The 12,513-nt window shown below is 43.5% G+C and overlaps 1 protein-coding gene across 1 annotated transcript in view; it reads left to right on the forward strand.

The window, feature by feature from the left end:
• RTKN2 (rhotekin 2) overlaps positions 1-12,513 on the forward strand; it is a gene marked incomplete at its 5' end in the record, with an annotated part of 154,299 nt that overhangs the window by 11,485 nt on the left and 130,301 nt on the right. Inside the window, one exon of the mRNA XM_082268252.1 lies at positions 7,244-7,302. Coding sequence (XP_082124378.1) covers positions 7,244-7,302 — 59 coding nt within the window. The remainder of the gene's footprint in view (positions 1-7,243; positions 7,303-12,513) is intronic.

The following is a 12,513-nucleotide window of genomic DNA, read 5'->3' on the forward strand; positions in this document are numbered from 1 at the left end:
GAACAGGCCTCACCATGGTTGACTAAAGAAGTTGAGTGCATGTGCTCAGCGTCATATCCAGAGGTTGTCTTTGGGAAATATACATATGTGTACTGCCAGCATTGCTGCAGAGGTTGAAGGGGTGGGGGGTCAGCCTGTCAGTGCTCAGACCATTTGTCGCACACTGCATCAAATTGGTCTGAATGACTGTCGTCCTAGAAGGAAGCCTCTTCCAAAGATGATGCACAAGAAAGCCCGCAAACAGTTTGCTGAAGACAAGCAGACGAAGGACATGGGTTACTGAAACCATGTCCTGTGGTCTGATGAGACCAAGATAAACTTATTTGGATCAGATGGTGTCAAGCGTATGTGGTGGCAACCAGCTGGGGATTACTAAGACAAGTGTGTCTTGCCTTCAGTCAGACATGGTGGTGGGAATGTCATGGTCCGGGGCTGCAGGAGTGAAGCCAGCACTAGGGAGCTACAGTTCATTGAGGGAACCTTGAATGCCAAAATGTACTGTGACATACTGAAGCAGAGCATGATCCCCCTCCCTTCTGAAACTGGGCCGCAGGGCAGTATTCCAACATAATGACCCCAAACACACCTCCAAGACAACCACTGCCTTGCTAAAGAAGCTGAGGGTAAAGGTGATTGACTGGCCAAGCATGTGTCCAGATCTAAACCCTATTGAGCATCTGTGGGGTATCAAGCGGAAGATGGAGGAGCGCAAGGTTTCTAACATCCACCAGCACTGTGATGTTGTCATGAAGGAGTAGAAGAGGGCTCCAGTGGCAACCTGTGACGCTCTGGTGAACTCCATGCCCAAGAGGGTTGAGGCAGTGCAGTCTCTTCCCCCCCCCCCCCCCTTCATCATGCATGGATCCCATCCTCTCCACCCAATTGGCGTTTACATGGGGGGGGGGGGCATTAAAATCCCCCAAACCCTCCCCATTCGGTCATGTCCAACCTTTCCATTGCCCAAGCATGTACACCTTATAATATGTTTCGCTAGTGTTCATCCCAAAAGGGCCCAAGGATCACAAAGCCACATCTGTATCCACACTTAGGTGGAGGGCCCCTTCTAAATCACGCATTTAAGATTTACATTTGGAATAAAAAAATCTAACGTGTTGTTTCATAATTGCTCACCTACATACTGCGCGACAACCCCCCCCCCCCCCCAACCTTCATTTGTCAATGTTAAAGTGGTTGATTAAGTGGTTTTAATATGGTTGTAAAGCTCAGGCGTGAACTATGAACAAAGTATATCCCTCTATAGCAGGCATCCCAAAATAGCAGACCACAGGCCAGACCTGTCCCATTTTGGCCCGCCGCGGTCTTGCCATTTAGGAGCCATTTTCTTCACCTCCGCCGCTGCTGTCGATATCACAGCATAGGGGAGAGGCAGGCTAGATAGAGACTGGGAGGCACAGCTGCTTAGGATGGGGAGCAGGAGCTGCTGGAGGTAAACTTTTGAAGTTAATCAGCTGGTGATTGGCTGTTAGGGGGCAGGGTAGTCCCAGCAACCAATCACTTGGTGGTTAACTCAGTTGCCGATCCCACCCTTCATCCAGAGCTGTCTTTACTCTTGCTCTCTGCTCCTTGCCCAAATAAGGTAGGAGAGAGCAGGGGCTTTAATGTGAATTGGGGGAACAGAGGTGGGGGGGGTGGTAATGTAAATGGGAGGCAGAGCTCCAATGTAAATTTGGGGGACAGTAATTTGAATTGCAGGGGGGGGGCAGAGTTGCAGGGGCTGCAATGTAAAAAGAACTGGGGGGGGGAGGGGGTAATGTGAATGGGGGGGGGGGGCAGAGCTACAATGTAAATGGGGGGGGTAATGTGAATGGGGATGCAAATCTTCATGGGTGATAATGTGAACATGGGGATAGTGCAGAGCTTCCGGGGTGGTAATGTTAATGGAAGGGCAGAGCTGCAGGGGCTGTAATGTAAATTGGAGGGAACAGAGCTTTGGAGGGTTGTAATGTGAATTAGGCTTAGTATAAAACAATGTAAACTTCCATAAAAAACTAATTTTATTTTATGGAAGTTTACATTGTTTTATACTAAGCCGTATGTAAACAGTACCTGTGACGACTTCCTGTTTGGGTGTACATGAGGCCAGGTACACCCAACAGGAAGCAGGAAGTGCACAATTAGATCTAACATGGAGGGGTATAAATTAGATGACCCGTCCTGTAGCCGGAAATACGTCTTTGATAACGACCAGTGGGAGGCGAAACGCGTCGATGCAATTTACGGCTACTAGCCCTTTGGAAACGTCACTTCCGGTAGCGGTGGAACGCATGCCGGAGCCAAGCCCCGCTGCGCACCGTCATCCCAGGGATCTACCGTTCCATACAGTGCCTGTTTTAACTACTTTAAAATGTGAGTTTTCTTCTTTTGTTTGAGACCAATAAATCTACTGTTTAAGCAATATTACGCTATTGGGATTCCTTCTTTCCTTTGCATATGGTGACCATCCGGTGAGACTGCATAGGGAGCTCGTACATCTACAGCACTTTACCCGGATTATATGCCGGACTTTGCCTGTGAGACCCTTATGCTATAAGGTTTGAGGGTCCACATTGTCCGGTAAGTGTCAATTACCTAGGGGAGAGGATCACTAACATCACACCATTGCCGCATGCATATAATTTCCAGCACCTGAGCACCTTTTCGGGTTGTTCTTTCAATCAAACGACCTTCACTTGCCACTTGCTGGCTATAGCATCTTGGGACTTTTTTTGCTATTTGGACTTTTATATGCTATTTATTCTCTTTATTTATGAATTGCACTTTATATTAGGTGGTGATTTGCACTTTAATATATATGTTAAGTGACTTTTACATTTTATATTTATTTATATACTCTTCTTGTTCATTCAAGATTATATGTGGTTTATACCTTACACGCCCTAACCAATACTATAATTTATTAGCACATTGAGCACTTTATAAGTATTATACACTAAAATCTGCGCTGTCTTTTTTACACTTACACTTTTAAAATCATTTTGATTTTTATGCACAGCAGCACCTTGGGTACATACATCACGTATCACCGTAGCGCAGCATTAATTTTCTTTTTAACAATTTCTGTCTGCTGCTTTGTTCCCCTGCTGTCAGCAACAAGAGAAAAATGGTGACACGGGAAGGATCTCCGGTAGATTGACCGTCTCATCTCTGTTTCTGTGAGCGGGGGGGGTGTTGTTATCTCCAATCAGTTTTCAGAGCTCTCTTCACTTACCTCTGCAGTGTGTAACTTCAGCTCTCTGTGACAAGCTTTATAAGTTCAGCAATTTGAACAGATGAAGAGAAGACTGCAGATAAAATTATTATTTATATAGGAGGATTTCATTGATGTGTATTACCTGCGGCTAGTCACTTCAGGAGATACAGTATATGTAAGAGTTTATATAAAAGGAAATTGCAGCGCTATAATCAAAATTAATAAATCTCAAATTATACGTCCATCCAATACACATCAACAAACGAAAATGCAAATAAAGATAAATCTCATAACGTGTCCTTGATTAAAACAAAAATGTCCATATCAATAAATGATGTGAATAAAAAGTGCTTGATCACTCAATATACATGTGACTGTCAAAAATAAAATGAACAGATATATGAAAAAGTGTCCTCGATCATATGAAGGTGTCCAGAGAAATGAATCCAGTGCAAGAGTGAAAGTGCTCTGTTGCCAAGGGTAGAAAATGTCACCTGTGCAATATTTGCCTCTGCCGGGCAGCAGAAACAATTGCTGCCTAAATTATAGGACCGGTGATGATATCTTTCCTCTGATTGCCACTGTCAGACTGTGATGGATCTCTCAAACATCAAAATGGTGCAAAAAAAAAAAAACACTGAAAAATGTTTTTGAGCCGTAAAGCATTTGTGGGAATATAGTTTTGCTAAAAAAAAAAAAAAAAAAAAAAAAGCGAAAGGCTACAGTTGGAAAAAAAAAAGCTAAAAAACGCTACTGCAAAAAAAGCTGAAACTCCTACAGCTTTCTACTGACATTCTGATAACTTCCAGTGTGCATGAGGCCTAAAGTGCAATGAGAAACTTGTAGTGCCAAAATACACTTCTGCCAACCTAAACGTAGAATGGCGGCTGGACCTCAAGCATATCGCCAAGCTCAATGGCCGTTTCCCGCCAAGGAGCTCCTGATGTGCTTGGCGTGAAATGGCCGTTGAGCTGGCTACACAATTAGGAATTATGACAGGGAGTTCTTGAAGTATATGACCTAAAACGACCTATATAGAATGAATTATAAACATTTTGCACAGAACATGTATTTTAAAACAAAAAATCTGTGCGAGCTCTCAAAAGACAAATTGCTTTTTGTAAATGTTTCTGCTTGTGGATAACTTTGTTTAAATCCATATACTGTTTTCTGAAAGAATGGTTGTTTGGTACCATCTGCTGGCCACATTATTTCATTGCACATTGTATGCTTGTACAAAAAACTTCTTTTTTTTTTTTTTTGGCCTATTCAAGTTGGCTCATTATCCTGGTAATGTAGGTTTATCGGGTGTAATAGTGTACACTATGGGAAAATCAGACGAAACATTGTCCAATTTTTCCACAAAGGTGCATATTAAAACTCTCAAATTACAAAAGGCAAATGGAGCTACAAACTAGCGTCTTCTTGGTCATTCATTGCACAATATTTTCTATTTGATTTATTTCCGTACGATTCCTAAACAGTAAATAAAAATCGGACATTTGTGTTAAAAAGTACCATAAAAATTTTCTAGCTTGCCCCTTAGGCTTTTTTTTTTTTTTTCTGTCCAAATAGTCAGAATCCGCTATTGAAAGCCCTATACTATTAAACAAATAATAAATCGATCTGTCCCTCTTAGGCTCCGTTCACATGTAGGCGTTTTGGGGAGTTTTTCTGCTCTAGGATCAGCTCTCAAAACACCCAACAAGACAAATCCTATTCATTTCAATGGCCCCTGTTCACATCTGATCGTTTTGATGCCATGAGCAAAACGCCCAACGCTCAAAAAAGTACATGAGCTTCTTTTTAGGCAGATTACAGGCGTTTTCCATTGGTCTCTAGTCAATCTAAAAACGCCCATAAACGCCTGTAATAGCAACGCCAAGATGTGAACGTAGCCTTAAGGAAATTCCTCCTAACGTATAGACTGCGTATTTACTGCAGAGCCATTTGTATTTTTCTCTCACTTTCTGGACCTTTATATTTCAGGCAATTGCCAGTTAACTAGAATTATTGGAAAGAATGGTAAACCCCTATAAAAATCTGGCCTTTTTTTAATGTATGTGTAGAAAGCAACTTTTTTTTTTTTTGCCTTTTCCCAGCGGCACAACTGATGGCAATAGGAAATCTCTCCAAAATGAGAGTATATCCTCTGCCACCAGAACAGGTGTCCCTGTTGTAAGATTTCACCCACCTCCTGATCCGGTTATTGCTCAAAGTGGGATAATGGTCCCCAGAACTAGCCAAGCGGAGAGAGTGAATCTACCCAGAGGAAACGCTTGCGTCAATAAAAACCTGACAGGGGGGCCTTAACACATTCTCAAAAATATAAATAAATAAAATTGTTTGCTTTACTTACACTTGAATCTAAACTTTGCAAATAAAGTTTAGCTGTATGCCTTATTATTTTTTTTTTCTAGTGGCCCTACCCCAAGTTGGGAACGATACCTAAAATCCCCAGGTGTACATGTGTTGGAAATTATGGCAAGGAGAGGACACTGTTGGAATATCCAACAAAGCCAGGGACTGACAAAGCCCATCAGGACCCACCTGGAATTAAGCACCACTTGGGCTTCATTGGTACTAATGCGTGGTTTCATGCTTTTTGCAGAAACGCATTTCATTTTTTTTTTTTTTTTTTTAACGTGGGTTCCTATGGAATACGTTCACATCAATGCATTTTTGTGCCTCTGGGTTTTTGGAAAGGGTCGGGACTTTTTTCCCTGCAAAATGCGACATTTTGCATGTAATGGACGTCAATGGGCATGCATTAAAAATGCAAGTCCTGTGTTTTTGACACATTTCTAATGCGTTTTCGATGTGTTTTGCTTTATTTAATCTGTACAACAACAATTTGACCAAAGAAAGAATCAAAAGTGCCAAACACATGGAAAAATGCGTGTCTGAAAGCACATCAAAAAGCAACATGCATAGTTGTGAAGTGAGCCTTAGAGCCGGTGTTCCGTGAGAATTACCTACCCGTGAGAAAAACCTACCCTCGTCACTTCCGGTTGCACGGCACTGTGTCTAAGGCGGCGTTTACATTAAAACAGCTGTGCTGCAATACGAGTGATCTCCACTCCTGTCCCTGTCACTTCCCTTATCTCGGCTAGTAAATATAAAAGCGGCGGCGGATGTATGACAACATAAATCACGGAGCCGAGACCCGCTTTTATATTTACTAGCCAAGATCAGGGGAGTGACAGGGACAGGAGCGGAGATTACTTATATTGCAGCACACTTGTTTTAATGTAAGCGTGGCGTGGGTAGGTTTTTTTTCACGGACTCCATGATAATTTCCTACTAGTGCGCATGCGCACTAGTCAGGTCCTCAGCTCTCATTGGGTATCCGGGGCTGTGAGCATGCGCACTGCTGCGCTGCTCAGCTGTTCCTGGCCGGAAGTGACGAGGGTAGGTTTTTCTCATGGGGTAGGTAATTCTCACGTTACACCGGTTCACACTGGGGCGACTTGTCAGGCGACCTGGTCGCCTGACAAGTCGTCGTGGGTCGCCTGCCATAGATTAGCACAGGACCCGTTCTAATAGGAGCGACACAAGTCGCTCCGACTTAGAAAAAGGGTCCTGTACTACTTTGGAGCGACCTGCATTGACTTCAATGATATGAAGTCCGTGCATGCCGCTCCGAGGTCGCGGTGCGAACTGCGCACCGCGACTTCACAGGTCGCCCGGCAAAGTCGGGTCGCGCCTATGTGAACTGGCTCTTAGGCCACATTCACTCTGAGTGTTTGTGGAATGTGAATTCTGATAAACCATTTGTATCTCAACTGTGTTAAAACTGCCTGGAAGCAATAACGAATCTGTGTATGAGTGAGTAGGCGACTAAAAGCAAAGGACTAAACAGAAAATTAGCTGAAGTCCATGTTGGGTATATGTAGTCTAAACTTTTTTTTTTTTTTTTTTCCCCCCCTCCTTGTTTTCAATAGAGCGGTGAGGGGAATTTTTTAATAGCCTTTAAATGTTTACTTTACTTTATGGGTCATTTTAGTATTCATGGGTTTGTTTCTTTTGTAGGTCATCAGATGCTGGTATAAGGGAACGCTTTGCCTGCCCAGGAAAGCTGGCCATATCAGGTACTATGCTATTACAAAATGTAACAAATATCCTACATTACAGGTTGGAAGCCAACTACTTTAAGATCTCATGCGAACTGGACATTAGATGCCGCTTTTAGGCGCGTTTGATCCTTTTTTTTTTTTTTTTTTTTTTTTCCGTCTGTAAACACTCCATGATGTTAGCCTATGTATCCATGCACATATAGGTGTTTACAGGTTTTTAGAGTCATAAAGAAAAACCCAATGTTGGTGTGTCCAGGAGCAGCAGCAGCATTTTGGCAGAAAAATGCTTGACGCACCTAAACATGAATTAATGCTAGGTGCAATTAACACTTGAACATTTAATCATTTTACTGGTCAGAATACATTATTATTCTGGCCAATAAAATGAATTAAAGCCTTAAGTTCTTGACATGCCTAAATGCTTCTAAACACATTTACGAAAGCATGGTTTTAGGCATGTTTTTGATGCTGCTTTTGTTTTGCCATTCCAGAGGCAATTAGGAGAGCTGGGCAAATGCCGGTGGGCATGAGGCCTAAAGAAGTCTCACCAAAGATTTTCTTAGAGAGTACTTGACAGGCGCTACAGAGGCTTTGTATTGCCCTTTTTAAACCCTAAACTCCTTACTAGTGTTCTGCAACCACATGCATTGCACAATGTAACAAAGAAGTCACTACACTTAAGTGTTAAAGGCTAAATTTACTTTGCAGAATAAATAGAATATATATAATGTATATTATAACTGCAATTATTAATTTTTCCTACAGGAGCTTTGAAAGCAATTTGGGCTCCTGCAGATACAGTATGTCCTCCAGCTTTCAGCCTGTACCTCTGTACAGCCTTTACGTTTTAAAGGAGTACATGTAGGTTGACTACAGGAGTGCTTATCATGCCCCCCCACAGCCCACTGAAACTAAGAGTCCAAATGTCACGGTGGCGGGACTTGTAGTTTATTAATTTACAGGAATCTAAAGGAATGATGCGGCCTTGTGGGTTGAGCCCCGCACAGCTGTGCTGTTTTTGAAAAGTAATACCCTTTTTCTCAGGTGAACTTATCCTTTCAATACTGCACTAATTTTTACCTTAAAATGTGCGGTATTTATCGCAAAAGTATTCAATTCACCCAAAACATTTTTGTGATCTTTACCAATTTTGTTTACATATTTTTTTTTACAGGCTATAACTGCACCAGAGTGAGATCAATGCAGACAGACTAAATTGTAAAACTATAAACATATTCTTAGTGTGCCTTCATTCACAGACTGATCTCCCTCTGGTGCACTGTTACAAGTTGTTTACATTCCATTGTCATTGGCACCCTTTCGAATTCCATCTGGACGCAGCAGGCTTCGCCCACCCATTAACAAGTCATTACCCATATTTGGGTTATGACATCACCTGTATCCTCTCACACTTTTTTTGTTTTATATTAGCTTATACCTGGGGAATTACCCAACAGATGGCTAAACAGGCCAGTGGGTACAGCACTGTGCATGACTGCAGGGGGCGGTTGCCAACAGATGCGCGCCAGGTCGGGCCGAAAGTTGGGGCTGCGTCCTACTCGCGGCTGACGGGAGCTGGCTGTCCGAGTGACTGACCAAGCTGTCGGAGCTCCTAACCGGGCTGCTAATCAAGCGAACAGCTGCCGGCAGACTCTCAACTCACGCGGCCGGATCAGGCCCTAAATTTAGGCCGTGGCTTTGCGGCCTGCTGGCCAGGCTGTCAGTTGATGACCAGGCTATTCGGGCTGCTGACTGGGTTGATGGAGCAGCGGAAGGGAGTCTGCCTTTTCCCAGTCAGTGGAGTTGTTCTAAATGCAATATGGCGGTGCCTAAGCGTTTCAATAGATGGTATCCCTTAAGGAGTATGTCAAGTATGTGGGCAGTCCCACCTGTGGTGGACTCTCGGGTCTCCAGGCTGAATAATTCTGCCCCATTTCCGGTGGGAGGAGTCGCCGATTTTTTTTTTTTTTTTTTTTTTTTTTTTTTTTTTAAAGATCCTTTTGATTGGTGAGCAAGACTTTGGTCCGTCACATGTTTCTATGGCTGTTTCAGTCCTTAGGCTGGTGTTCACCATAGCATGGTGTCCCTGACTTTACATAGTGGGCAAAGTTTTTGCCCCAGGACCTGGAGGGGGAACCGCTTCCTCCTGCTTTTGCGGAGCTGGTAGACTAGTTGGTCTATGGGTTGCAGTTAGTCTGTGATGCCTCTATGTATGCGGGTCCGTTAGTCTCTGGGTTGTCCGTGACAGCAATGATCTTTCGGTGCATAAGGCTAAAATGATGACCTTATGTGATCTTCCCTTTGTGGGGAATCGTCTGTTTGGAGCCTCCCTGGAAAGACCACCTCCGCAGGCTCCACGAGGACTTGGTCTGGTATGCCAAGAGCGGGTCCTTCCAGGCCTGCAGACAAACACCTCTTCCCCTGAAGGGGCGCTCTTACCTGTATCTGGGGTGGGGGAGGACGTCTTTGTTTCTTTCCAGACCAGTGGTTCTCCCTGATTCAAGACAAGTGGGTCCAGGAGCTGATTCGGTCCGGCTACAAGATCAAATTTTCGGTCGTCTCCTCCAGAGAGGTTCTTTCCTACCAACCTGCGCTTATCCCCAGATTCTTTGGATTTGGCTCAGGCAATCAGGGTGTACCTAGCAACGAGTCTTTCCGAAACTCAAATTCCCTATTTGTCCTTGTGGGTGGACCCTGTTCGGGGCTCACCGCATCTGCTGCGACCATTTCCAGATGGATAGGCAGGCGATGGTGCAAGCCCTATGCCATTAAGGGCCAGGATCCTCCTTTCCCTGTTATGGCGCATTTTACATGGCGCTTAGTGCCTCTTGGGGCTTTCGTCGTCAGGCGTCAGTGGTGCAGGTTTGGAAGGTGGCCACCCGGTCGCCTGTGTGCATTTTCACAAATTTTTATAAGGTGGCTGTGTTGGCATCTGCGGATGCCTCCTTTTGGCTGCAAGGGTTTGCAGACCGCTGTTGGAGAGAATTAGTCCTCTTTTGAGGGTGTACTTTTTTTGTCAGATGAGCTCCAGTTCCTGGTTGAGCTCCTGTTTTTACCTGCTTGGCTACGTTTTGCATTTGGGAAGTATTTTATTGCGGTGTTCTTCCCACCCCTCATTTTGATACTGCTTTTGGACGTCCCACAGGTCAAAGAAGATATGGAGCTGTGTCTGTCAATGAACGAAAGAGAAAACCACTGCATTTTTACCTTACCGTAAAATCCTTTTCTCTGATCATTGACAGACACAGCACCCACCCCTCTGTGGAGTTGGGTTATTTAATTTTTTGACACTACTTGTTACAAAACTGAGATCCTAGAGCAGGAATTGGGACTGCCCCATAGGCGTAGTTAGGTTGGTTAACTTTTGTTAACCCTTTTTCCGCCTAGTGTCCTCCTAGGAAGAGCAGCATAACCCACGGGCCAAAGAAGATATGGAGCTGCGTCTGTCAAACACCAGAGAAAAGACGTCAAGACAGAAATCTAGTGTGGGTGTTTTTTTCTTTTTCACTTTTACATATATATATTTTTTTTTTTTTTTGCTTTTGACCAGCGGTTTCCTTTTTAAATGTTGAGGTACAAGTGAGAGTTATGGGTGCTGGCAGTGTAACTTATTTGTTTTTGTACAGTTGTAGTTTTCAGTACTGGCAGTACATTTTGTGCAGACCATATCTGTGAAACGCCAGCTGTTTTGTCGTTTTGGGGGTAGAAGGCAGGTAGTGAGCAGCGATTGCATATGATGGATTTCAACATTCTGAGACATCAAGTCTCTTAAGGTAGTAATGGGTTAAAGACTGTAGCAAGTATAAAAATAACTAGCGCTGGCCTAGTTGGATACATTGTTTTTGTTAGAAATATATCAACGTGCATCCTCTGAGACATGTTACATAATTACCTTTTTGTAGCAGAAATGATTAAAGAACAGGCAAAGTAAAATAAAATGTTTCTGTTGCTTTAGCAACACCGGATGAGATCATTCCTAATTCTGGCAGCTGAAATCCTAGCTGTGGATACAAAAAGTCTGCTTTTCACACCTGTGATTTATCTAGAGTAAAAATACTAGCTCAATCATAATGGTCATAAAAAAACAGAATTAGAATGAATTCACACCTTTTGCCAAATGCCAAGCCAGAGCTGTGCTGTGACCATAGTGTAATCTCTTAGATGTAATTTAGTTTCTTGCTGTCAACAGGTACTGAAAATGGTTTATAGGATTTTAAATTGAGTATATTTTTACCCCTCGCTTTTAACCTCGCTGGGCTCTCTGTGCAGAAACCCACTGTTGTATATTGTCACCTTATTCCTTGGGATTTTGACGCAGTTGTTCATAAGCACCATTTGCAAATTTGTCATTTAGACATAGATTGTTTAGACCTATATCGCAGCACTGAAAATAACATTCTTGTTTGGCTCCAGAGCAATTTTTTTTTTTTTGTCTTCTGCATACATGTACAAATCGTAATTTTTGACAATAAAATTAATGAAACATCCAGGAACATTCAATATTTTCTGAAAGCAGAGGCCCTGTAGAACAAAAAGGTAATAGTTGCACATTTTTGTTTCACGTGCGATTTGCGCAGCTGTTAAACACAAATTTTCAGGGGTAAAAAAAAAAAATGAATTTCTCTATCGTTCTTTGACAGACACGGCTCCATATTCTTCTTAACCATTGGGTTAATGCTGTCCCCCTACAGGAGTAGGACACTAGGCAGGAAAAATCTTTACCACGCCTATGGGGCAGTCCCTGCAGGCATGCACCCACACACTCCGCTATAGGCTTCAGTTTGTCTCTGCCTAGTTTAGGAGTAGGACCTAGTTCCCGCTTGGGACTTTGGTCTTAGCTTGCTTTTTTGTTTTAAAGGGAACCTTTTTGTTTAAAATTTTCATTTTTAGCTAGTTCTGTTCCTGAGAGAGAGCTGCAATCAACAGCCGGACTGGGTTTCGGACTGGAAATTCTAGGTCCTTAAGGTCTCTCGGCCAGCGAGTGTGTGCAGGTTATAGCCCAGCGCTAGGCCTCGCCACGACAGAGCCCCAGTGGATGGGGGCTGGCCCGGGAGTGAAACACCTCGCCAAGACGCACACGACCTGGTTTGGCCCGAGTCGCAGTGAACCCCTTGGCCATCAGTACCCCCACCCCTAGTGGAGAGGCAGTCTGTCCGGGAGTGGTTCTCACCCGATATCCTTGATATGGTGAATGAGTGTTCCCCCGATGCCACTTATCTTTTGGAC

Source organism: Pelophylax lessonae, assembly GCF_965119305.1.
Source record: "Pelophylax lessonae genome assembly, chromosome: 9".
Classification (NCBI taxonomy): Eukaryota; Metazoa; Chordata; class Amphibia; order Anura; family Ranidae; genus Pelophylax; species Pelophylax lessonae.